The sequence below is a fragment of the Anomaloglossus baeobatrachus genome, chromosome 9 (assembly GCF_048569485.1).
Source record: "Anomaloglossus baeobatrachus isolate aAnoBae1 chromosome 9, aAnoBae1.hap1, whole genome shotgun sequence".
Classification (NCBI taxonomy): domain Eukaryota; kingdom Metazoa; phylum Chordata; class Amphibia; order Anura; family Aromobatidae; genus Anomaloglossus; species Anomaloglossus baeobatrachus.
In genome coordinates this window covers 26,190,196-26,214,762 of record NC_134361.1, presented here as the reverse complement: position 1 = coordinate 26,214,762, position 24,567 = coordinate 26,190,196, and the positions used below count along the sequence as shown (strand labels likewise).

Here is a 24,567-nt window from a genome sequence, read left to right as displayed (position 1 = left end):
GGAGAGCAGCATCCGATTCATTATCTGCGAGACCCAGCTCTGTAGGGAAAATAGCGGCTTCAACAGGTCCTGCTGCTAAGAGCAATAAATAGGCCTGAGCTGTAATACTGGACACAGCCGTGACTACATGTTATATGGTCGTGTTACACAATCTACAAGTGCACAAAGATATTACACATTCAACACGCGAAACGTGGGCCTGTGCACCCCCAAATGCCAGGGCTGAATTTTAGTCCCAGTCCGGCCCTGAGCCTTAGGCTACTTTCACACATCCGGTTTGAGCTCTGCGGCTCAATCCGGCTGTGCAAGCTATGCAACGGATGCGGCGAAAACACCGCATCCTTTGCATAAGTTTTTACATGCGGCCCGTTTGTTTTTTTCCGGTTGCGGCATGCTACTGAGCATGCGTAGTGGAAGAAACCGCATGCGGCGTCCGGATGCGTTTTTTCCGCATCGCGCCGCATCCGGCATCCATAGGCATGCATTGAAAAATGCGCCGCAGCGGCCGGATGCGGCGCGATGCGTTTTTTTTTGCCGGAGCAAAAAACGTTGCAGGCAACGTTTCATCCGGCCGCGGCATCGGCTAAATCTGCCGCATGCGGCAAAAACCGGACCGACCGCAAGCCCATGCGGCACAATACGGCACTAATGTAAGCCTATGCAAAAAAAAACGCAACCGGCGGCAAAAAAAACGGTTGCGGTTTTTCTGCAGAACGCCGTATTGTGCCGCAGAGCAAATACCCGATGTGTGAAAGTAGCCTTAGGCTACTTTCACACATCAGTTTTCTACATTCAGGCACAATCCTTTTTTTCCTGATCCAACGTATCCGGCAAAAAATGCAAAAACCGTATCCACCGGATCCGGTTTTTAACGAAACCGTTATGCCGGATGCGTAAAAAAACGGATCCGTTTTGCATCCGTTTTTTTTTTTTTTTTTGCTGGATGCGTTTTTTCAAAACATCGGAGCATGCTCAGTTTACAAAAATGGATCTGGCAGCCGCATCCGTTTTTTTGCCGCATTGCGCCGGATCCAGCGTCCATAGGCTTCAATTGTAAAACATGCTTTTTTTTTGCCGGACAAAAAAATGTTACCAGATACGTTGCCTCCGGCCGCCGCTTTAATTAATTTTGCCGCATCCGTAAAGAAACGGATGCAACGCAAAGCCATCAGGCACAATCCGGTAACAATGCAAATCTATGGGGATAAAACGGATGCGGTACCGGATCCGTTTTACCCGTTTTTTTCCGGATTGTGCCTGATGTAAAACACCTGATGTGTGAAAGTAGCCTTACTCATGACCTGATTTATGAATAAAAAAAGCTTGCATTTATGACATGTCCTGTATGACAGCGATTTCCATTTAGGGTTGTCAAACACCAATATAGTTACGAATGTGTAATTAAAACAAAATAATAAAGAGTTGACTACGCATACATATAAGAAGTAAAGAAATGGAAAGAAAAAAGATTTATGTAGCAGAATATATTAATATAGCAAAAGATTAAATCTTATGAAATATTTAACTAATTAAGTGGTCATGTCACTAGAGTAATATACACTTGGATTCTCTATTCAAAAGTTTCTGTCTGTGGTCACCTCCTGTTATGGGATTTTGGTATTTATTGCCATTTAACCCTACAGCTGTTCCTATATCCACTGTATTTGATACATTTTGTCCAAATTCACAAAGGTGACCTAAAAGGGTTTAACTTAAAGGGAATAGAGAAAGTCTATCAACCCATAAGAGAAGGTGACCACAGACATAAACTTTTGAATAGAGAATCCAAGTACATATTTACTTTAGAAACATGAGCAATTAATGGGTTAACTACTACACAAGAGTTAATCTTTCAATAGTAATATATTTTGCTACATAAATCTTCTTCTTTCCCCTTCCTATATGTATGTGTAGCGATTGCTACATTTTTGTTTTTATATCACGTTAGTAGATATACTTGATTTTAATTGACAGCCCTAAATTAAAATGCCAATCAAACAGGATATGCCATGTAAGGAGGCTGTTTTCTTCAGAAATCAGATCATGAGTAAGGCTTCTATTCAAAATCAATAGATCTGTTGCTTTTATTCTACTTGCGCTACTTACCAAAAATGTTATCTGGAACTTTTTAACACCTATCATTAAATGTTAAATTGTATCTACCTTGGACTAGTTTCTCCACTCTGAATTAGGCCTAATCATCATATATTGGTTCTGGTGCTGTATACATGTGGCAGTCATTGCTCTGGTGCTGTCTCCATGTAATGTTGATCTGGCACTGTATTCATGTACTGATGGTTCACGTCCTGATTGGTTCTAGTTTTGTATTAATGTGCTGATAGTTCTAGCACTTTATTCATCTAATGATGGTCTGATGTTATTTTCATGTATTGATGTTGATACTTTAATTATGTAGCTATAATTGTTTCTATTTCTGTTTTCCTGTACTGTTTGTGATTCTTATGAAGAAGTTATGTAATGATGATGGTGCTGGTTCTGAATTAATTTACTGTTCCACTACTTCTCTGTTCTTTACCAAAAGCTGCAGCAGTAATATTGTGTTCATGTACTGATGTTGGTTCTGACGCTGCATTCATGTACTGATGGCTCTGGTGCTGTATTCATGTACTGATGGTGGTTCTGATGCTGAATTCATCTATTGTTGTTGGTTCTGGTCTTTACTGATGATAGGTCTTGTACTTTATTCATATACTGATGTTGATTCTGCTGCCTTATCATGTACTGGTGCTGTGTTCATGTAATAATGTTTCTGATGCTGCATCCATTAGATGTGCCAATTGTGGTGCTTTACCCAGCTCGTCCCGATTGCCCTGGTGTGGTGGTAATCGGGGTAATATATCGGGTTGATGTCAGTAAAAAATTGTAAAAAATTACAGCTGTTATCAAGCCCTGAGATAATAATGGAGAGTCTATGAAACCCTCCCCCCCCATTACCATCCCTGTATGTAAAAAGAAAGAAAAAAACAAACACACAAAAATCCTTTATTTTGAATAATTAAAAACACACCCTCTTTCACCAATTTATAAACCTCCAAAACACTCTTGCAGGTCCGACGTTCCACGATGATCCCGGCTCTGCTACATCCAGTGGCATTGGTAAGCGGTAACATTACAACACATGACCGCTCACCATGGCCTCTGGGAAACACTAAGAGGAGCATGGGAGCTGACAGAAGTCACCTCTGGTGAATTCAGTGCAGGACTGTCTGATTGCGTGTTATGGCGGCAGCACAGTTAGACAGTCCAGCACTGAGTTCACCTGAAGTCATTTCTGGTGGTTCACACAGTACCCTCTATGTGAGCCATCAGCTGTGATCTCAGTTTAACTCAGTGCTGGACTGTTGGACTGCGCATAACAGCAGCAGCACAGTCCGACACTGAGTTCACCTGCAGTCACAGCTAGCTGGTGACTCACACAGATAGTACCATGAGAACCACCATAAGTGGCCTCAGGTGAACTCGGTGCCAGACTGTTGGACTGTGTGTCATGGCAGTAGAGCAGTCCAACAGTCCAGTAGCTATGAGGCTCTAAAACCTTAAAGAAGCCTTTAAGGTTCCTGGAGTTGCCAGCTACTGGGACATCTGGAGACTGTGACGTCTTACTAGAGTTCACAGCCTCCAGATGTCTCAGCAGCTGTGAACTTCAGGAGTTAGAGTTAGACATTCAGAAGTTAGAGTCAGTTCAAAGGCGGGCAACTAGACTACTACAAGGAATGAAAGGCCTCCCAGGTTGAAAAAGTTAGATATGTTTAGCTTAGAAAAAAGACGTCTCAGAGGAGATCTCATTTATATGTATAAATACATGTGTGGTCAATATAAAGGACTGGCACATGACTTATTTCTTCCGAAGACAATACTGAGGACCAGGGGGCACTCACTGCGAGTGGAAGAAAAGCGATTCCAGCAGCTAAATAGGAAAGGGTTCTTTACAGTTAGAGCAGTCAGACTGTGGAATGCTCTACCACAAGAGGTAGTAATGGCAGATACTATAACAGCTTTTATATCAGGGCTGGATGATTTCCTCACTACACACAACATTGTTGGTTATAAGTGACTTAGTGACCAAATGTAGAACTGGTGGAGGAAGGTTGAACTAGATGGACCTAGGTCTTTTTTTCAACCTAAGTAACTATGTAACCTTAAAAGCTTCCTTAAAGTCTCCTTTAAGGTTTCCGTGCCTCTAAGCCACTGGACTGTTGGATTGCTATGCTGCTGTGGCTCGCAGTCTGACAGTCTGGCAATGCAATGCAACTATGGCTCTTAAACAGGCAGCACAGTTTGCTATTCTAATACCTTAGTAAAAATGAGTTTGAGGGTGCAATGCAGAGGTGCTGGAAATAGCTTGGCACCAGTCGGACACAAATGAAGTCCAACAGCCACTTTTTGGATGCCACTAACTGGCAGCACTCTTTTCAATTAAAATGGCTTTGCAAAAATGTGCAGGAGGGGAGAATGCAGAGGTGGTGGGACTTGCTTGGCACAAGTGCCACAATAATGGAGGACAGCAGCCACTCTTTGGATGGCACTAACTGGCAGCACTCTGCAATTAAAATATGGCTTTGCTAAAAAGGGCAGGAGGGTACAGTGGCCAGGTTATGGGTAGAGGAAAGGAAGCCTCACTTTCTATCCCTCCTAATGGTGAAATGCAGCAAGGAAGTCCCTGAGCTTAGCTACACAGACGCTCTTATTTGTAGCTGTTAAAAACTGTTTCCACGGACCTGACTGTCACCTATGGCTCTGAGCCTGCTGTAATTAGCCCTTACAAGGGCTGAAATAAACTTCAATCCCTATTCTGTATAGCGCTGTGTGTAGAGCGTACACTGCAGTATTGGCGGCAGGAGCTATGCCAGCGGTGACTGACACCCAGACGCATAAGGCAGTTAATGTCATCCAGACGGAAAATTGGCCGTTTTTATAATGCAAGGGCATGTGACATGGACAGCCTATGACACATGCCCTTGCTTGTCTGGCAAAAGTCCACTTAGCTGTGTGTGTGTCTGGGATTGGCTGACATCCCGGCCCGCCCCACTACAGACGCACTTAGGGAAGGAAGAAAAAAAAAGAAAAAAAAAAGGCGATCGCCATTATCACAGCAGCAGTGATCTGAACGCGCAGTCCCCGCACACTATACGCTGAAATTTCATAATAGTGTGAGTCAGAGTGACTTACACTATTACAGCGGAAAGCCAGCTAGTAATTAGCTTGGCTTTTTGCTGATAGAACCGTTCTCGAACGTAACTCGAGCTAACAAACTTTTAGCAAAAAAGCTCGAGTTCTAGTTCGATCTAGAACACCCCCCAAAATCACTCGAACCGCGAACTGGAGAACCACGAACCACGCTCAACTCTACCTATGACACATGCCCTTGCTTGTCTGGCAAAAAGTCCACTTAGCTGTGTGTGTGTCTGGGATTCGCCAACATCCCGGCTCGCCCCACTGCACGCGCGCTTAGGGGAAAAAAAAATAAATAAATGTCGATCGGCAATCTATCAGCATCACGGATCTAAACTGCGTCCCCCCCCCCCGCACACTATACGCTGAAATTTGATAATAGTGTGAATCACAGTGACTCACACTATTACAGTGAAAAGCCAGCTAGTAACTAGCTAGGCTTTTTGCTGATCGAGCCGTTCTCGAACGTAACTCAAGCTATCGAGCTTTTAGCAAAAAGCTTGCATTCGAGTTCGATCTCGAGCACCCCCCAAAATCACTCGAACATGAAATTGGCGAACCTCGAACATCGCTCATCTCTAGTCTTTTATACTGATAACCAGTTTAAACAGGTCCCATTACTACAGCTAATGAGTGGAGGACAGAAAAGCCTCTTAGGTCTGTGAGAGCCAGAAATCTTGCATATTTTTTAGATGACTAAATACTTATTTTCTACCATAATTTGCAAAAACAATCTTGCCAAATCAGGCTAGGTGATTTTCTTGATTTGTTTTCTCATTTTGTCTCTCATAGTTGTGGTCTACCTATGATGTCAATTACAGGCCTCTCATCTTTTTAAGTGGGATAACTTGCACAATTGGTGGCTGACTAAATACTTTTTTTCTCAACTGAATATATTTATGTACTGATAATGGTTCATATGCTGTGTATACAGTATGTAATGGTGATGTGCTTATGTACTGATGTTGAATTAGATGCTATATTAATATGTTTATTGTTTTATTTTTGTGTTCATGCACTGCACTGCATGGTGGTTCTGATGTTTTATTAATGTACTGATGGTGATTCTGGTAATTTATTCATGTACTAATGTTGATACTTGAATAGGATAACTGAAGTGAGCACTAATATATATATATATTATATATTATGAGTGCAAGCCAAAAAATACATACTATATAAGGATAAGGCTGCACATCAAACTTAGATAATGGTATAATGCCTCAAGCATATGGAAAAATATTGGAATATACAATGAAAAATGCTACTTGCTAATTTGAACATGTGAATAATGAAATGCATACCTGCCATGAATATTAGGAAAAAGGAGATATTTAGCAATAGCATTGATCAATGTAACTGAGCCCCAAGACCTCGTCAAGGTATATCTCTATATTGGGGTCCCTAGCTCTGTGACCCTAACTGTGTGTCATCTCATTGCAATTAAAAACTGCTGTGGGTGGAGAGGGGTAACTAAGGACTTTCCTATATAGGAGATGGAAAAAACATGGCCGAAATATTTTTCCATATGCTTGAGGCATTATACCATTATCTAAGTTTGATGTGCAGCCTTATCCTTATATACTAATGTTGATACTTGTCATGATGTTTTTCTGTACTTCTGGTGATGTATTTCTGTACTGATGAGGGTTCTAACGATGTATTCCTGGGCTTATATTTGTTCTGATCCTGTACACATGTAACAATATGTAATTTGTAAGTTTTTCTTGATACATGGCTATGTTAATAACGTGTTCCACCATCTGACAAGTTAAGGGTTACGAATTATTTTTTTTTTAAATGTTAGGACCATTTAAAGTGGTTGTTCAAGTTTGTGATAAAAGTCTGCAGTCAATCTATGAGACTGCAAAATTCTGAATTCGCACAACGTTTACACTGTGCACTGACACGATTCTCTGGTGCCTACAGTGAAAATTCCTGTATCCTGTATCCCAATGCATATGGAAACACAAAACAGCATCCTTCACTATATATACATTGTCACAAAAGTGAATACACCCCTCACATTTTTGCAAATATTTTATTATATCTTTTCGTGGGACAACAATGAAGATATGACCATGTAGTCAGTGTACAGCTTGTATAACCGTGTAAATTTGGTGTCCCCTTTAAATCACTCAACAGCCATTAATGTTTAAACTGCTGGCAACAAAAGTAAATACATTCACCAAGTGAAAATGGCCAAATTGTGCCCAATTAGATATTTTCCTTCCTAGGTGTCATGTGACTCATTAGTGTTACAAGGTCTCAGCTGTGAATGGGAGCCGGTATATTAAATTTTGTGTTGTCGCTCACACATTCTCTTATTGGTTACTGGAAGTTTAATATGGCTGCTCATGGCAAAGAATTCTTTGATGATCTGAAAAATAAAAAATTGTTGCTCTACAACATAAACATGGTCTAGGCGATAAAAAGATTGCCAACACCCTGAAACTGAGCTGCAGCACAGTGGCCAAGACCATACCGTGGTTTAACAAGACAGGTTCCTCACAGAACAAAGAGTTGAAGTGCACGTGCTCAGCGTCATATTCCGAGGTCATCTTTTCAAAATAGATGTATAAGTGCTCCCAGCATTGCTGCAGAGGTTACAAGGGTGAGGGGGTGTCCCCCTGTCAGTGCTTAGACCATACACCACACACTGCATCAAATGGTCTGCATGGTTGTCATTTCAGTAAGAAGCCTCTTCTAAAGATGATGCACAAGAAAGCCCAGAAACAGCTTGCTGAAGAAAAGCAGACTAAGGACATGGATCACTGGAACCCATGTCCTGTGGTCTGATGAGACCAAGATAAACTTACTTAGTTCAGGTGGTGTCCAGTATGTGTGGTGGCAACCAGGTGAGGAGGACAAAGACAAGTGTGGTCTGCCAACAGTCAGGCATGGTGGAGGGAGCATCATGGTTCGCGGCTACATCATTGTTGACAGCTGTGGGGAGCTACAATTCATTGAGAAAACCATGACTGCAAACATTTACTATGACATACGGAGGCAAAGCATGATCCCCTCTCTTCAAAAACTGGGCTGCAGGACAGAATTCCAACATGGTAATGACCCCAAACACACCTTCAAGATGATCAGTGCCTTGCTAAAGAAACTGAGGGTAAAGGTGCTAGACCTAAACCCTACTGAGCATCTGTTGAGCCTCCTGAAATGGAAGGTGAAGTAGTGCAAGGTCTCTCACATCCACCAGCAACATGATATCATTCTGGAGGATGGAAGAGGATCCCGCCAGTGGCTCCTGTGAAGCTCTAGCGAACTCCATGCCCAAGACAGTTAAGGCAATGCTTGAAATTTGGGCACAATTTGGCCATTTTCACTTAAGGCTGCTTTACACGCTGCAATATAGTGACCGATATCGCTAGCATGCGTACCCGCCTCCATCAGTTGTGCGACATGGGCAAGTCGCTGCCCATGGCGCACAACATCGCGCGGACCCGTCACACTACTTACCTGCCCTGCGATGTCGTTGTGACCGGCGAACCGCCTCCTTTCTAAGGGGGCGGTTCGTTCAGCGTCACAGCAGCATCACTGAACCGCCGCCCAATAGAAGCAGAGAGGCGGAGATGAACGGGATGTAACATCCCGCCCACCTCCTTCCTTCCTCATTGCGGGCGGCCGCAGGTAAGGTGAGGTTCCTCGTTCCTGCGGTGTCACAAGTAGCGATGTGTGCTGCCGCAGGAACGAGGAACTACATCGTACACCGAGCAGCAACGATATTCGAGAATGGACCCCCATGTCACCGATGAGCGATTTTGATCGGTTTTGCCACGATTCAAAATCGCTCATAGGTGTCACACGTAATGGCATCGTTAAAGTGACTGGATGTGCGTCACAAATTCCGTGACCCCAACGAGATCGCTTGAGCGATGTCGCAGCGTGTAAAGCGGCCTTAAGGCGTGTACTCACTTTTGATGCCAAGGGTTTAGAGATTAATGACTATGTTGGGTTATTTAGAGGGCACCTAATTTACATGGTTATACCAGCTGCACACTGACACTGTACATTGTATCACAGGGGCAGATCTTCAGTGTTGTCCCATGAAAAGATATAATCAAACATTTACAAAAATGGGAGGGATGTATTTATTTTTGGGAGATACTGTATGTAGAAAATGTCATAAGGAATACAGGCTTGGAAGAGCGAAAAGTCGGTGTATAGACCAGATGGTAGAACCATCAACACTCTATGAGCACTATGGCTCAGTGGTTAGTGGCCCTGGGGTCCTGGGTTCAAATCCCACTAAGGACACCATCTACAAGGAGTTTGTATGTTCTCCCCGTGTTTGTGTGGGATTCCTCCGGGTTCTCCGGTCTCCTCCCACACTCCAAAGACATACAGATAGGGACTCTAGATTGTGAACCCCAATGGTGACAGCGGTGCCAATGTACAGTTAGGTCCAGAAATATTTGGACAGTGACACAAGTTTTGTTATTTTAGCTGTTTACAAAAACATGTTCAGAAATACAATTCTATATATAATATGGGCTGAAAGTGCACACTCCCAGCTGCAATATGAGAGTTTTCACATCCAAATTGGAGAAAGGGTTTAGGAATCATAGCTCTGTAATGCATAGCCTCCTCTTTTTCAAGGGACCAAAAGTAATTGGACAAGGGACTCTAAGGGCTGCAATTAACTCTGAAGGCGTCTCCCTCATTAACCTGTAATCAATGAAGTAGTTAAAAGGTCTGGGGTTCATTACAGGTGTGTGGTCTTGCATTTGGAAGCTGTTGCTGAGACCAGACAACATGCGGTCTAAGGAACTCTTAATTGAGGTGAAGCAGAACATCCTGAGGCTGAAAAAAAAGAAAAATCCATCAGAGAGATAGCAGACATGCTTGGAGTAGCAAAATCAACAGTCGGGTACATTCTGAGAAAAAAGGAATTGACTGGTGAGCTTAGGAACTCAAAAAGGCCTGGGCGTCCACGGATGACAACAGTGGTGGATGATCGCCGCATACTTTCTTTGGTGAAGAAGAACCCGTTCACAACATCAACTGAAGTCCAGAACACTCTCAGTGAAGTAGGTGTATCTGTCTCTAAGTCAACTGTAAAGAGAAGACTCCATGAAAGTAAATACAAAGGGTTCACATCTAGATGCAAACCATTCATCAATTCCAAAAATAGACAGGCCAGAGTTACATTTGCTGAAAAACACCTCATGAAGCCAGCTCAGTTCTGGAAAAGTATTCTATGGACAGATGAGACAAAGATCAACCTGTACCAGAATGATGGGAAGAAAAAAGTTTGGAGAAGAAAAGGAACGGCACATGATCCAAGGCACACCACATCCTCTGTAAAACATGGTGGAGGCAACGTGATGGCATGGGCATGCATGGCTTTCAATGGCACTGGGTCACTTGTGTTTATTGATGACATAACAGCAGACAAGAGTAGCCGGATGAATTCTGAAGAGTACCGGGATATACTTTCAGCCCAGATTCAGCCAAATGCCGCAAAGTTGATCGGACGGCGCTTCATAGTACAGATGGACAATGACCCCAAGCATACAGCCAAAGCTACCCAGGAGTTCATGAGTGCAAAAAAGTGGAACATTCTGCAATGGCCAAGTCAATCACCAGATCTTAACCCAATTGAGCATGCATTTCACTTGCTCAAATCCAGACTTAAGACGGAAAGACCCACAAACAAGCAAGACCTGAAGGCTGCGGCTGTAAAGGCCTGGCAAAGCATTAAGAAGGAGGAAACCCAGCGTTTGGTGATGTCCATGGGTTCCAGACTTAAGGCAGTGATTGCCTCCAAAGGATTCGCAACAAAATATTGAAAATAAAAATATTTTGTTTGGGTTTGGTTTATTTGTCCAATTACTTTTGACCTCCTAAAATGTGGAGTGTTTGTAAAGAAATGTGACAATTCCTACAATTTCTATCAGATATTTTTGTTCAAACCTTCAAATTAAACGTTACAATCTGCACTTGAATTCTGTTGTAGAGGTTTCATTTCACATCCAATGTGGTGGCATGCAGAGCCCAACTCGCCAAAATTGTGTCACTGTCCAAAGATTTCTGGACCTAACTGTATGTAAAGTGCTGTGGAATTAATAGCGCTATATAAATGAATAAAATTATTATTATTATTATTATTATATGCAGACAACATGACACTGGTGGCAAAAAACAGGAAGGATTTTGAGAAATGTATTTTGTGCCATATTTCTTGGCTCCAGGTTCGCCTGAAGTAAATGACACAAAGCATTTGGATGGAATGTGATTGTGGGCATGAACGATGTCTGGAATATCACAGACTTAACTCTCGCTACCAAATGCAGATTGGTCAATGCCATTTCCTTCTTAATATCAATATCAATATATGGAAGTGAGACATGAACACTCAAGGTGGCTGCTCATAACAGAGATGCTAAGAAATACGGGTCACAAGGACAGCCGTCAGGGTAGAGAGAACATGCAGGGCATCACATTCAGCAGTATGCGGTGTCAAGGTGGTGGTGGTGTGGTGACCACAGACAGAGGCGAAGAGGAAGAGGAGAGGAGGAGAGGACGCCTACTTGGAGACCATGGAGTGTTGGATCAATGGTGGCAGTGCAGACACCACTGCCACCGCTGCTCCAGCACTCCATGGTCTCCAAGCAGGCGTCCTCTCCTCTTCCTCCTCGCCTCTGTCTGTGGTCACCACACCACCACCACCTTGATACTGCTGAATGTGATGCCCTGCATGTTCTCTCTACCCTGACGGCTGTCCTTTTGACCCGTATTTCTTAGCATCTCTGTTATGAGCAACTACCTTGAGAAAGGTCTAAAAGCCGAAACGTTGGTTGTTGCTATGTGTCAGGGTTCACTTTCTGCAGTTTGTCGATTGTAAATAAAAAACACTTGCATCCAAACACCTCTCTCCTTCCTTATTGAGTGCTCGGGTTTTTCTACTTTTTTAGTCATTGGAGAAAGTCATGCTCGGATCCAGTCAGTAGCAGAAGAAGAAGAGGATGACCAAGAACTCGCTAGATCGGGCACCATCAAGAGCAACATGGGAATGACCATTGGTGAACTGAAAGAAGCAACGTAGGATGGAACTGCCTGGTGAGCAATGATCCATAGAATGACCGCGAGTCATACTCCACTAAACATATAAGAGGAGGACTGTATCCAAGAGCTTTAACAGCTTCTGTGCATCTTCTACTATGGAGGTATAAGAGGGCTTTTAAAGGGAACCTGTCACCTAGAATATGCGTTCTGACCTATCAGCAGACGCATGTGTGCCCTAATTACACCTCCCTACCCACCCTTGTGTTGTAAAATTGTATAATATGAAAGTAATAAAAAACGTTTTATTACCTTCATATTTCCTATGTAAATTAGAGAGTTTATGGTCACAGGGGCGCACCTTGCCCTATTGAGGTCTGCATACTTTCCGTGGTATCACGCCCCTGTGGGCGTGATACCATGGAGTCACATGAGTGACGTCACTCGTTGCTCATTCTGTCCTGCGCGCATTGTGGCGGGCTTCTTTTTCCGGGTGTTCACGCGCCGGCTTCAGACGCGCACTGTGCATGCGCAGTACGCATCTGAAACTGACAAGGAGAACCCGGAAGAGAAGCCTGACGCAATAATAAGTGTAAACGTGTGCAGGATAGAATGAGCGACGGGGACGTCGCTCATGTGACTCCATGGTATCACAACCATGGAAAGTATGCAGACGCCCATAGGGCAAGGCGCCGCCCCTGTGACCATAAACTCTCTAATTTACATAGGAAATATGAAGGTAATAAAACGTTTTTTATTACTTTCATATTATACAATTTTATAACACAGGGATGGGTAGGGAGGTGTAATTAGGGCACACATGTGTCTGCTGATAGGTCAGAACGCATATTCTAGGTGACAGGTTCCCTTTAAGGTTGAAGCTCCCAAGTGCCCCTGTTATCTCTAAGCCAGTTATCTCCTGTCTTACATTGAGACCATCAGGTCAACTGCAAATTCTACACCAAACTCTCAGCAGAAGACCATCTTAACGGTCGGCAAACCACCAGCATGGTCATTGTCAGGTATTGCAGCTTACCCAAATTCAAGTAAATGAGGCTAAACTGCAATACCAGATATAATCACTAGGTGATTTCACGCTCTCCGGGTCCCCTGCTCTGCTCCCCGGCTCACCTGCCACGCTCCCCGGCTTCCCTGCTTCGCTCCCCGGCTCCTCTGTCAGGCGTTCCCCGCTCCACGGTCTCCAGCCTCCATCACCTGCGGTCCCCAGGCGGCCCGGTCCCCGCTCCCGGCGCCCGTCGGCTACTCAGCCCCAGCCCGGCTCTCCTGCTTCCTGCTCACCACTCCCTGCCCTGGCTTCTGGCACCCGGGCCTCGCGCATGCGCATTAGGGCGCGCGGTCATTGACCCTCTCTTAAAGGGCCAGCGTCCACTGACAGGAAATTGATCACACAGGTACAGGGTATAAAGGGGTTTAATGTCCAAGTGGGCGGGGCCTGTTCTTCGTGTTTCCTAAGCTAGGAGTCAGGTCTCCTTGTCTCTGTGATATACTTACCTGTCTCTCTTCTAGAGCTGCTCCTGCCTCGCCATCCGGCCTTGCCGATTCCCGAACGCTGACCATCTGCCATCCCGTCAGTCCGTACCATCTGTGATCCCTGTGGTGACCCGTCCCCTCGCTCCATCGGTTCCGGACTCTGCCTGACAACATCTCGGCCTCCGAACCTGAGCTCCGTCACCCGGACTACCATCAGTGACTCCGTGGTCCCAGGGACTTCTGCATTCCACTCTATTGAACGGACTGTCCTGCTACCTATTGTGCTCCGGCTACCGGACCCCTTGCCTTCAGTAAGGTGTTCGGCCCAGTTAATCCACCTCCTGGGTCTGCCCGTCCACCTGGCCCTAACAGATGATACTGTGGACAAAGCAGCAATTTTAATTCAAAACAGCAGTTTAAGAACAAAATGGCAGCAATCTAAATAAGATTTCCATGTCCTAGTGGGTCACAAATTATGAGGAATATTTTCCTTTTTTTTATAACATTAAATTAGACACTTTTTTCAGATGGAAGCATTTAATTGTGATTTAGTTATACAGATGAATGGCTACTCGATGGTGAGATGAGTAGAGATTTTCCATCTTCTCTGGCGAAATATACCAGACAGTTGAGGATTATTATGATGTCCTTCACTATGTCACTTGACATGCACTCAGTTATCATCTTGTTTAGGTATTGTGGGTCATTATAGGAGGAAAGATCTTTGGTTCTTGCATTTCTATCCTTTGCTATCCCATAGGTGTTGACCATGTACTCTGTAAAGTGTGGGTGCACTGCTGGGTTGTAGCCCAATTTCCTCAGCTCGTCCATGATGTGATTGTAGCGCTGGTAGAGCTCAGATCTTAATTTCTCATCGACTTTTCCGGTTGTTGGACTTGTGGTCACCTGTAATCATGAAATATACCTTTAATATATTGGGGTAATCACAATACGGCTTGTCTATGGATAAAATTGGCAAATTTATTGACAGACACATTTCTAACTGCCCGGCTAAGCTTTTATAATTCACAGTGAAAACTCATTTTTTTCTCATCAGGTTCTGGAGAAGTCAGTGCTTTATGTAGATCGCTCCGCGGTGCCATTTTATTTGAAGAACTCACACAGTGACCACTTTACTTTACGTAACAAAAAAAATCTTCTTTTTTTATATAATTTATGATGTAATTTTAGCTTTCTCACCTCTATAATCTTCTCCTTTATGTAGGGTACTCGGTATCCATACAGCCGTTGTTGCTCCAGGAAGATGACACACAGAATCCGGCGGTCCAGTTGAAAGGCGATCTCTCCGACAATGCGCTGACATTTCTTCACTTTTTCAGGTTCTATAAAAGTTCAATAATAAAATTACGGTTTAGTGAAATCCTTAAAATGACATATATTGAGAATATAGATTTAAGAATTGTCACCTATTTGTGTGCCTGAATTGACCATTTTTGCTTCTTCTTTGAGGTCTAGAACAAATGAATAATATTAAAATGAGTTGTCTGTAATAAACATAAATGATAAAGCTCCCTTGATAATAACCATACACCAGGGATGAGATAAACAGGTATCAGTCATAGCCGGGGCTTGGAGCCAGAGGGGCCCGAGAGGTTCTCCTGCCCCAAAACTAGATCTATAAATCATAAGTGTTACATGGTAGGTAGGCATCCTCGTTATAGTTAATCCATGATAAACCCTGAATGATCAGATCTACCTAAACACTTCAGGTTCTACCTAAACAATTTTTCACCATTACAATAATGGTCCTGGCCAAATGCAATTTTTTTGAAAAACTGGATCTTAAAAGTGGAGTAATATATGAAATATCAGGAATCAAGAGAATACAAAAGTAATAAATATATCTCACATTGATGTTCCAATATTTCTGTATTTTTCTTATTTTTCATGCCTAGAATACAAAAAATAGTAATCTGTATCTCTAGACATTCTGTATCCAGATTCTACCAATCGCTTTAGAAAACGGCAACATCAACCCATTAAAAATTCGGATTCGGTGGAAATCCCTTTGTGTTATCCCAGTCTTACCATTGTGGTCTTTCTTGTGTTGTCCTGGAGGTGTTATAATTTGAGCTTTTCTTTCATGGTCTTTCAAAACACAGCGAAGCTCCACGTTCTCCTGCATTAGCCCCATCATCTTGCGCAGCTGCGCATTCTCTGCTAGTAGACGTGAACTCTCCATGTTGAAGGCTTCTTCATCACAAGAATATCTCTTAGTATTCTCCATGTTGTAATTAATAGAAGCTCCTGAAAACGTCTTCACAGAAATTCTTCACCAGGCCAATGTCTGAGATGGAACACTGGGGAAACCTAATATTCTAAGTTCTGTGATGTCACCGGCAGCGTCACTGAGACCTGATAATGACCTCATCGCTCATTGCAGCCAATAGGAATTCACCACATTGGAATAATATTTACATGAAAAAGAAAAAAGGCCAGCTTACCGGTAGTGGAGATCCCTCATGTAGCGTCTATGTCCTGTGAAGCCGCACTGAGCCGGGTGGATACCCTTCCAGCAGCAAACAGTGAAGCAGTTTCAAAATGTAAACCGAATGCAAGTGGACAAAAAAAAAATTCCTTTAAAAAATTCTAAATGTTATTTGTTAATTTTATTAAAAAAACACTATATTTGAATGGCTGGTAGAGAAACTAACAGGGTGTCCCAGACTATGCTACGCCTTCATTATGGTCTGTATTCTGAAAGCCACAAAAGCTCATCTACGTAAATCCTCAGATCACATGATCAATTCAAAATGGGACTACATCCTTCTAATATCAGAGGCTAAAAGCAAACAGTTATAAAAATCCCTAGTTCCTTTTTTGCGATAAATATATGTATAGTTGAATTTTGGGTTGTTTTTATAAATATGGACAAATATACTCGTAACTTACATGAGTTTACCAATACAAAAGAAAAAGGAGAGGAAAAAAAAAGAAAAAAAATTCTTAAGAATAATAAATGTATGAGAATCTCCACAGGTAAACAGTATAGTCCATGCCACGGTTTCACCGATAGCACATTATCAAATCTTTTCTTTGTTTCAAACCTGTTGGGATCCGACTCTCCAAAGAAAATATCCAAAGCACACCTCCAAATTATGCATGAACTATTTAGGGAAGAAGTCGGCAGCTTTTATTCTATCTGTAATGGAGTGGCCGCCCAGTCACCAGACCTCAACCCTATAGAGCTGTTGTGGAAGCAGCATGACCGTATTGGTGCAAAAAAAAGGGCCCATCAAGCCAATCCAACTTGTGGGGGGGGGAAGCATGGGGGGAAATATCTCCCAATTACCTCCGCAAATTAACAGCTAGAATGCCAAAGGTCACAAAGCTGGGATTGCTGCAAAGGAGCATTCTGTGCCGAAAGCAAGGTGTGAAGAGGAAATTATTTCAAGAAAAAAAAAAATCATTATTTCTAACGTCATCAATGTCTGGACTATATTTTCTATTCATTATACAACTCATTTGATAAATAAAAGTATGATTTTTCATGGAAAAGACAAAATTGTCTGGGTGACCCCAAACTTTTGAACTGTAGTGTATAATACACAGTGTGTCCACCTATATCCTGTCCACCGCCATTAACTTGAGAATGGCGGCAGCTATAGGCATAGAAGTGGTGTCTAGGTATAGTAAAGTAGCCATGCGCTATGCAATGAAACCACCTATAGCGCCACCTGGTGGAAAACAACGGAGTTAGCATTTTTATCTCGAAAACGGAACGAGATAGAGAAAAAAAGTGAATTAAAAATTGTAGGGAATCATCAATTCAATACGAGAACCGCCGTTCTCAAGTTAATGGAGGTGAACAGGATATGGGTGGACACACTGCATATATAATATATATATATATAATCTGCATGCAAATATATCTATATACACACATTGTGGGGCACCTCCCTCTACAGTCCTCATAAAGAAGCGATAAGCTAATCTAATGCCTTTCAGAAGAAAAAGATCCAGGTTGGTTGCAATATATCTATTTCTAGTGGACCTACGCATTTCTCCTTGAAGCCTTAGCAGGCCCGGACTGACAGGCGGGAGGGGCGGGACTTCTCCCGGTGGGCTGGCCGGTGGAGGGGTGGGGGGGCCGCCCCCCGCCTCTCCCGCACTGGAGCCGGCTAAATCAGAGTGGAAAAAATGAGGCCTCCAAAAATCAACTCCGATATATCCGGCTCACTACTGAAGCAGCTAGATCAGAGTTGATTTTTTGAGGACCACAAAAAATCAACTCTGAACTAGACGCAACCCTGCCGGGACCGGGGCTTCGACGTGCAGCTGCGTGATGACATCATCACCCTGCTGCTGTCGCCGCAGAGACACGTCAGGCAGCGCGCTCCATGGAGGAGCCGAAGATGAAAGGTTTAATCACTGTGGATGGGTGAGGAGGGGATTAGGGCACATAATAGGGAGTACTTTATCCAGAGGGGCAGTGTGTGTGTGAGGGGGGATATTTTACTACGCGACCGCCAGGGGCCGGCCTGTGAGTCAGGGGGGGGCCTGTGAGTCGGGGGGGGCGGCCTGTGAGTCGGGGGGGCGGCCTGTGAGTCAGGGGGGGGGCGGCCTGTGAGTCAGGGGGGGGGCCTGTGAGTCGGGGGGGGCGGCCTGTGAGTCAGGGGGGGCGGCCTGTGAGTCAGGGGGGGGCGGCCTGTGAGTCAGGGGGGGCGGCCTGTGAGTCAGGGGGGGCGGCCTGTGAGTCAGGGGGGGCGGCCTGTGAGTCAGGGGGGGCGGCCTTTGAGTCAGGGGGGGTCGGCCTGTGAGTCAGGGGGGGGCGGCCTGTGAGTCAGGGGGGGGACGGCCTGTGAGTCAGGGGGGGGGGGCCGCCTGTGAGTCAGGGGGGGGGCGGCCTGTGAGTCAGGGGGGGCGGCCTGTGAGTCAGGGGGGGGGGCGGCCTGTGAGTCAGGGGGGGCGGCCTGTGAGTCAGGGGGGGCGGCCTGTGAGTCAGGGGGGGCGGCCTGTGAGTCAGGGGGGGCGGCCTTTGAGTCAGGGGGGGTCGGCCTGTGAGTCAGGGGGGGGCGGCCTGTGAGTCAGGAGGGGGACGGCCTGTGAGTCAGGGGGGGGGGGCGGCCTGTGAGTCAGGGGGGGGGGGGCGGCCTGTGAGTCAGGGGGGGCGGCCTGTGAGTCGGGGGGGGCGGCCTGTGAGTCAGGGGGGGGCGGCCTGTGAGTCGGGGGGGGCGGCCTGTGAGTCAGGGGGGGGGGCGGCCTGTGAGTCAGGGGGGGCGGCCTGTGAGTCAGGGGGGGGGGGGCGGCCTGTGAGTCAGGGGGGGGGGCGGCCTGTGAGTCAGGGGGGGCGGCCTGTGAGTCAGGGGGGGGGCGGCCTGTGAGTCAGGGGGGGCCGCCCGGTGTCATCAGGGGACAGAGGGGCCCCCTGACCTGGAGAGGCCACCAGGCGTTTCTGACGTGCGGCAGAGCAGAAGTGCTCTAGCAGACGGAAGCCATCCTTCCAGGACCTGCGATGATGTCATGTGCCCATGTGACTGTGCGGGAGGAGACACAGGAGGCCGGGCAGAAAGAAACAGAAGATAATGATATCGATTCCTGAAAGAGATTGGGACACATGACTGGTAATGAGAAAAGAGGGGACATGAGGGGGAGGGGGTGCAGGGTGAGGGGCATATGAGGCCTACAGACTGTGACAGAAGCATGTGAAGGGGTGCAGAGTTTTTGAGAGGGGTAAATTGGATTACATGCAGGGTGAGGTATGTGGAGCAGGGTGTGTGGGATATGGGGGTGTAGTGTGTGTGATATGGGGGTGCAGGCTGTATGAGGAGCAGGGTGTGTGGGATATGGGGGTGTAGTGTGTGTGATATGGGGGTGCAGGCTGTATGGGGAGCAGGATGTGTGACATGGGGGTGTAGTGTGTGTGATATGGGGGTGCAGGCTGTATGGGGAGCAGGATGTGTGACATGGGGGTGTAGTGTGTGTGATATGGGGGTGCAGGCTGTATGGGGAGCAGGATGTGTGACATGGGGGTGTAGTGTGTGTGATATGGGGGTGCAGGCTGTATGGGGAGCAGGATGTGTGACATGGGGGTGTAGTGTGTGTGATATGGGGGTGCAGGCTGTATGAGGAGCAGGGTGTGTGAGATATGTGGGTGTAGTGTGTGTTATGGGGGGTGCAGGCTGTATGGGGAGCAGGATGTGTGACATGGGGGTGTAGTGTGTGTGATATGGGGGTGCAGGCTGTATGAGGAGCAGGATGTGTGACATGGGGGTGTAGTGTGTGTGATATGGGGGTGCAGGCTGTATGGGGAGCAGGATGTGTGACATGGGGGTGTAGTGTGTGTGATATGGGGGGTGCAGGCTGTATGGGGAGCAGGATGTGTGACATGGGGGTGTAGTGTGTGTGATATGGGGGGTGCAGGCTGTATGGGGAGCAGGATGTGTGACATATGGGGGTGTAGTGTGTGTGATATGGGGGTGTAGTGTGTGTGTGTGATATGGGGGTGCAGGCTGTATGGGGAGCAGGATGTGTGACATGGGGGTGTAGTGTGTGTGATATGGGGGTGCAGGCTGTATGGGGAGCAGGATGTGTGACATGGGGGTGTAGTGTGTGTGATATGGGGGTGCAGACTGTATGGGGAGCAGGATGTGTGACATGGGGGTGTAGTGTGTGTGATATGGGGGGTGCAGGCTGTATGGGGAGCAGGATGTGTGACATGGGGGTGTAGTGTGTGTGATATGGGGGGTGCAGGCTGTATGGGGAGCAGGATGTGTGACATGGGGGTGTAGTGTGTGTGATATGGGGGGTGCAGGCTGTATGGGGAGCAGGATGTGTGACATGGGGGTGTAGTGTGTGTGATATGGGGGGTGCAGGCTGTATGGGGAGCAGGATGTGTGACATGGGGGTGTAGTGTGTGTGATATGGGGGGTGCAGGCTGTATGGGGAGCAGGATGTGTGACATATGGGGGTGTAGTGTGTGTGATATGGGGGTGTAGTGTGTGTGTGTGATATGGGGGTGCAGGCTGTATGGGGAGCAGGATGTGTGACATATGGGGGTGTAGTGTGTGTGTGTGATGGACCTGTGGAAGCACCCCTAGTGGTGTGAAACGGTGCCGTTGCCCAGCGTGCTCCCTCCCCCCTTTTGCCTGCCTTTTGTATGCATGAATGAAGCATGAATGAAAGCAATGTTTTATCGGTGCGTGCTGCCAGCCTATTTCATTGATGATAAAAATATAGCATCTGCCCAACAATGGTATCATTAAAAACATCAGCTCAAGACGCAAAAATTAAGTCATCACTGAGCCCCAGATCCCGAAAAATGAGAGCGCTACGATTTTTGGAAAATGGCGCAAAAAATGTGCAACTTTTTTTGGACAAACGTCTGATTTTTTTAACCCCTTAGATAACAGTAAACCTATACATGTTTAGTGTCAACAAACTCGCACCGAACTGAGGCATCACAGCGACACCCACACAACAGTTTTACCATATAGTGAACACGGTGAATAAAATATCCTAAAAACAATCTTGCAATCACACTTTCTTTTAAAATTCTTCCGCACTTGGAATTTGTTTGCCATTTTCCAGCACACTATATGATAAAATTTATGGTTTCATTTAAAAGAACAACACGTCCCGCAAAAAATAAGCCCTTATGTGGCAAGATTGACGGAAAAATAAAAAAGTTACGGCTCTTCAAAGAAGGGCGCAAAAAACAAAAATGGAAAATCGCCCGGGGGTGAAGGGGTTAATGAGATGGGATGGTTTTACGAATATTATTCATAAGGAAAGACAATGTGGGGGGCATAATTCATGGTGGAGGAATGGTGCAGTGGTCATAGTATATGAGTGGGCAGTGTGGAGGCCATGTATCATAAGGGGGACAATGCGGGGGTCACTTTTTTGTCAGGGAGCATAGTGGGGGAATTATTTTTTTCAGGTGCACAGTATACGGGTTATTTAGTGCACAGTATACGGGTTATTTAGTGCACAGTATACGGGTTATTTAGTGCACAGTATACGGGTTATTTAGTGCACAGTATACGGGTTATTTAGTGCACAGTATACGGGTTATTTAGTGCACAGTATACGGGTTATTTAGTGCACAGTATACGGGTTATTTAGTGCACAGTATACGGGTTATTTAGTGCACAGTATACGGGTTATTTAGTGCACAGTATACGGGTTATTTAGTGCACAGTATACGGGTTATTTAGTGCACAGTATACGGGTTATTTAGTGCACAGTATACGGGTTATTTAGTGCACAGTATACGGGTTATTTGGTGCACAGTATACGGGTTATTTAGTGCACAGTATACGGGTTATTTAGTGCACAGTATACGGGTTATTTAGTGCACAGTATACGGGTTATTTAGTGCACAGTATACGGGTTATTTAGTGCACAGTATACGGGTTATTTAGTGCACAGTATACGGGTTATTTAGTGCACAGTATACGGGTTATTTAGTGCACAGTATACAGGTTATTTAGTGCACAGTATACGGGTTATTTAGTGCACAGTATACGGGTTATTTAGTGCACAGTATACGGGTTATTTAGTGCACAGTATACGGGTTATTTAGTGCACAGTATACGGGTTATTTAGTGCACAGTATACGGGTTATTTACTGCACAGTATACAGGTTATTTAGTGCACAGTATACGGGTTATTTAGTGCACAGTATACGGGTTATTTAGTGCACAGTATACGGGTTATTTAGTGCACAGTATACGGGTTATTTAGTGCACAGTATACGGGTTATTTAGTGCACAGTATACGGGTTATTTAGTGCACAGTATACGGGTTATTTAGTGCACAGTATACGGGTTATTTAGTGCACAGTATACGGGTTATTTAGTGCACAGTATACGGGTTATTTAGTGCACAGTATACGGGTTATTTAGTGCACAGTATGTATGGATATTTTTTATTTAGGTGTAATAATGACACTAATTTTTTAGGGCATCATGTTATGATAAGTTGTGGAAAACCAGAGAAGATGGAAGTGTGCTGAGACGAGCTGTGGATGTCCAAGGTCATCATGGCGTCTGGACCAGATAAAGAAGAATGGGATGAGACCATTACAATCTGAGAAGAAGTCACCAATAAGGTACCTGGATCTAAGAGACCATTTATACTGGACAATCGCGTCCTTTAAAGGGAATCTGTCACCAGGATTTGCTCCCCCATGTGAGAGCAGGATAATGTAGAGGCAGAGACCCTGATTCCAGCGATGTGTCACTTACTGAACTGTTTTCTGTCATTTTGATAAAATCAATGTTTTCTCTGCTGCAGATAAAAGCTCATGAATATGCTGGACTACCTGGCATCAGGCCAAGTAGTCCTGTAATTATAATCTGCTGCTGATTAATCAGTGATTTTATCAAAACTACACTAAGCAGCCCAGTAATGACACATTGCTGGAATCAGGATCTCTGCCCCTATGTTATGCTGCTCTCAGATTAGAGGGAAAATACCTGCTGTCAGATTCCCTGTTTAAATGATCATTGACCATTTGATTATATGAAGCTGATTGGCAGTTTAACGGCCTGTGACTGCAGACATGTAAATCCTCATTGCATGCGCACAGCGAGCGGTCAGGTTTTTCCAGTGCCGGCGGTGAGAGCGGCCGTCATGTGACCATAAGCGTGCGATTTGCATACTTCTAGCCACATCGGCATGAGGCTTTAGACTGACTTACTGGTAGGGGCAGCATGAACCCCAACTACGGCCCTGCCGCTACACGTAACTGTATCACTTTGCGCATGCACGCTGCAATTTGTTTTCCCAGACCACTCGATCCAAGAACAAAATTGAACATAACCACGGCCTCATTGATAACATTGGTCCGAGTGCGATCCGATGTTTTGTCAGATCACACTTGGGCCAAAAATACGGGTGTCTACACAAGCTCTGAGCTGAAACCCAAGCTACGCCTCTGGTGAGGACATGTTTTTATTTTTTTTAATCAATGAGTAAACGGTGGCCAGAAGTCTATGGGGGTGCATTATACTATATGGAGGATTATGGGGTGTGCATTTATATGGAGGATAATGGAGTGTGCATTATACTATATGGAGGATTATGTGGTGTGCATTATACTATATGGAGGATTATGGTGTGTGCATTATACTATATGGAGGATTATGGGGTGTGCATTATACTATATGGAGGATTATGGAGTGTGCATTATACTATACGGAGGATTATAGGGGTGTGCATTATACTATATGGAGGATTATAGGGTGTGCATTATACTATATGGAGGATTATAGGGTGTGCATTATACTATATGGAGGATTATAGGGTGTGCATTATACTATATGGAGGAATATGGAGTGTGCATTATACTATATGGAGGAATATGGAGTGTGCATTATACTATATGGAGGATTATGGAGTGTGCATTATACTATATGGAGGATTATGGAGTGTGCATTATACTATACGGAGGATTATGGGGTGTGCATTATACTATATGGAGGATTATGGAGTGTGCATTATACTATATGGAGGATTATGGAGTGTGCATTATACTATACGGAGGATTATGGGGTGTGCATTATACTATACGGAGGATTATGGAGTGTGCATTATACTATATGGAGGATTATGGAGTGTGCATTAAACTGTATGGAGGATTATGGGGTGTGCATTAGACTATATGGAGGACTATGGGGGTGTATTATACTATATGGAGGACTATGGGGGTGCATTATACTATATGGAGGATTATGGGGTGTGCATTATACTATATGGAGGATTATGGAGTGTGCATTAAACTGTATGGAGGACTATGGGATGTGTATTATCTTAAATCGAGGACTGTGGGATGTGTATTATATGGAGGACTATGTGAAGTGTATTATAATACATGGAGGACTATGAGAGGTGCATTCT

General features: G+C 44.9%; 1 protein-coding gene across 3 annotated transcripts; it reads right to left on the bottom strand.

Moving 5' to 3' along the window:
- Positions 1 to 14,230: 14,230 nt before the first annotated feature.
- Positions 14,231 to 15,998, bottom strand: LOC142250337 (speriolin-like). Of its 3 annotated transcripts, XM_075322478.1 has the most exons (5): positions 15,751 to 15,998; positions 15,572 to 15,613; positions 15,129 to 15,173; positions 14,902 to 15,044; positions 14,231 to 14,607 (listed from the first exon to the last, which is right to left on the bottom strand). In XM_075322478.1, the coding sequence occupies exons 1-5, from the start codon at positions 15,947 to 15,949 to the stop codon at positions 14,254 to 14,256; spliced, it is 783 nt and encodes a 260-aa protein (XP_075178593.1). In that variant the 5' UTR covers positions 15,950 to 15,998; the 3' UTR covers positions 14,231 to 14,253. The 3 variants fall into 3 exon arrangements, with proteins under 3 accessions (XP_075178593.1, XP_075178594.1, XP_075178595.1); XM_075322479.1 differs by lacking the exon at positions 15,572 to 15,613; XM_075322480.1 differs by lacking the exons at positions 15,129 to 15,173; positions 15,572 to 15,613.
- Positions 15,999 to 24,567: the final 8,569 nt, after the last annotated feature.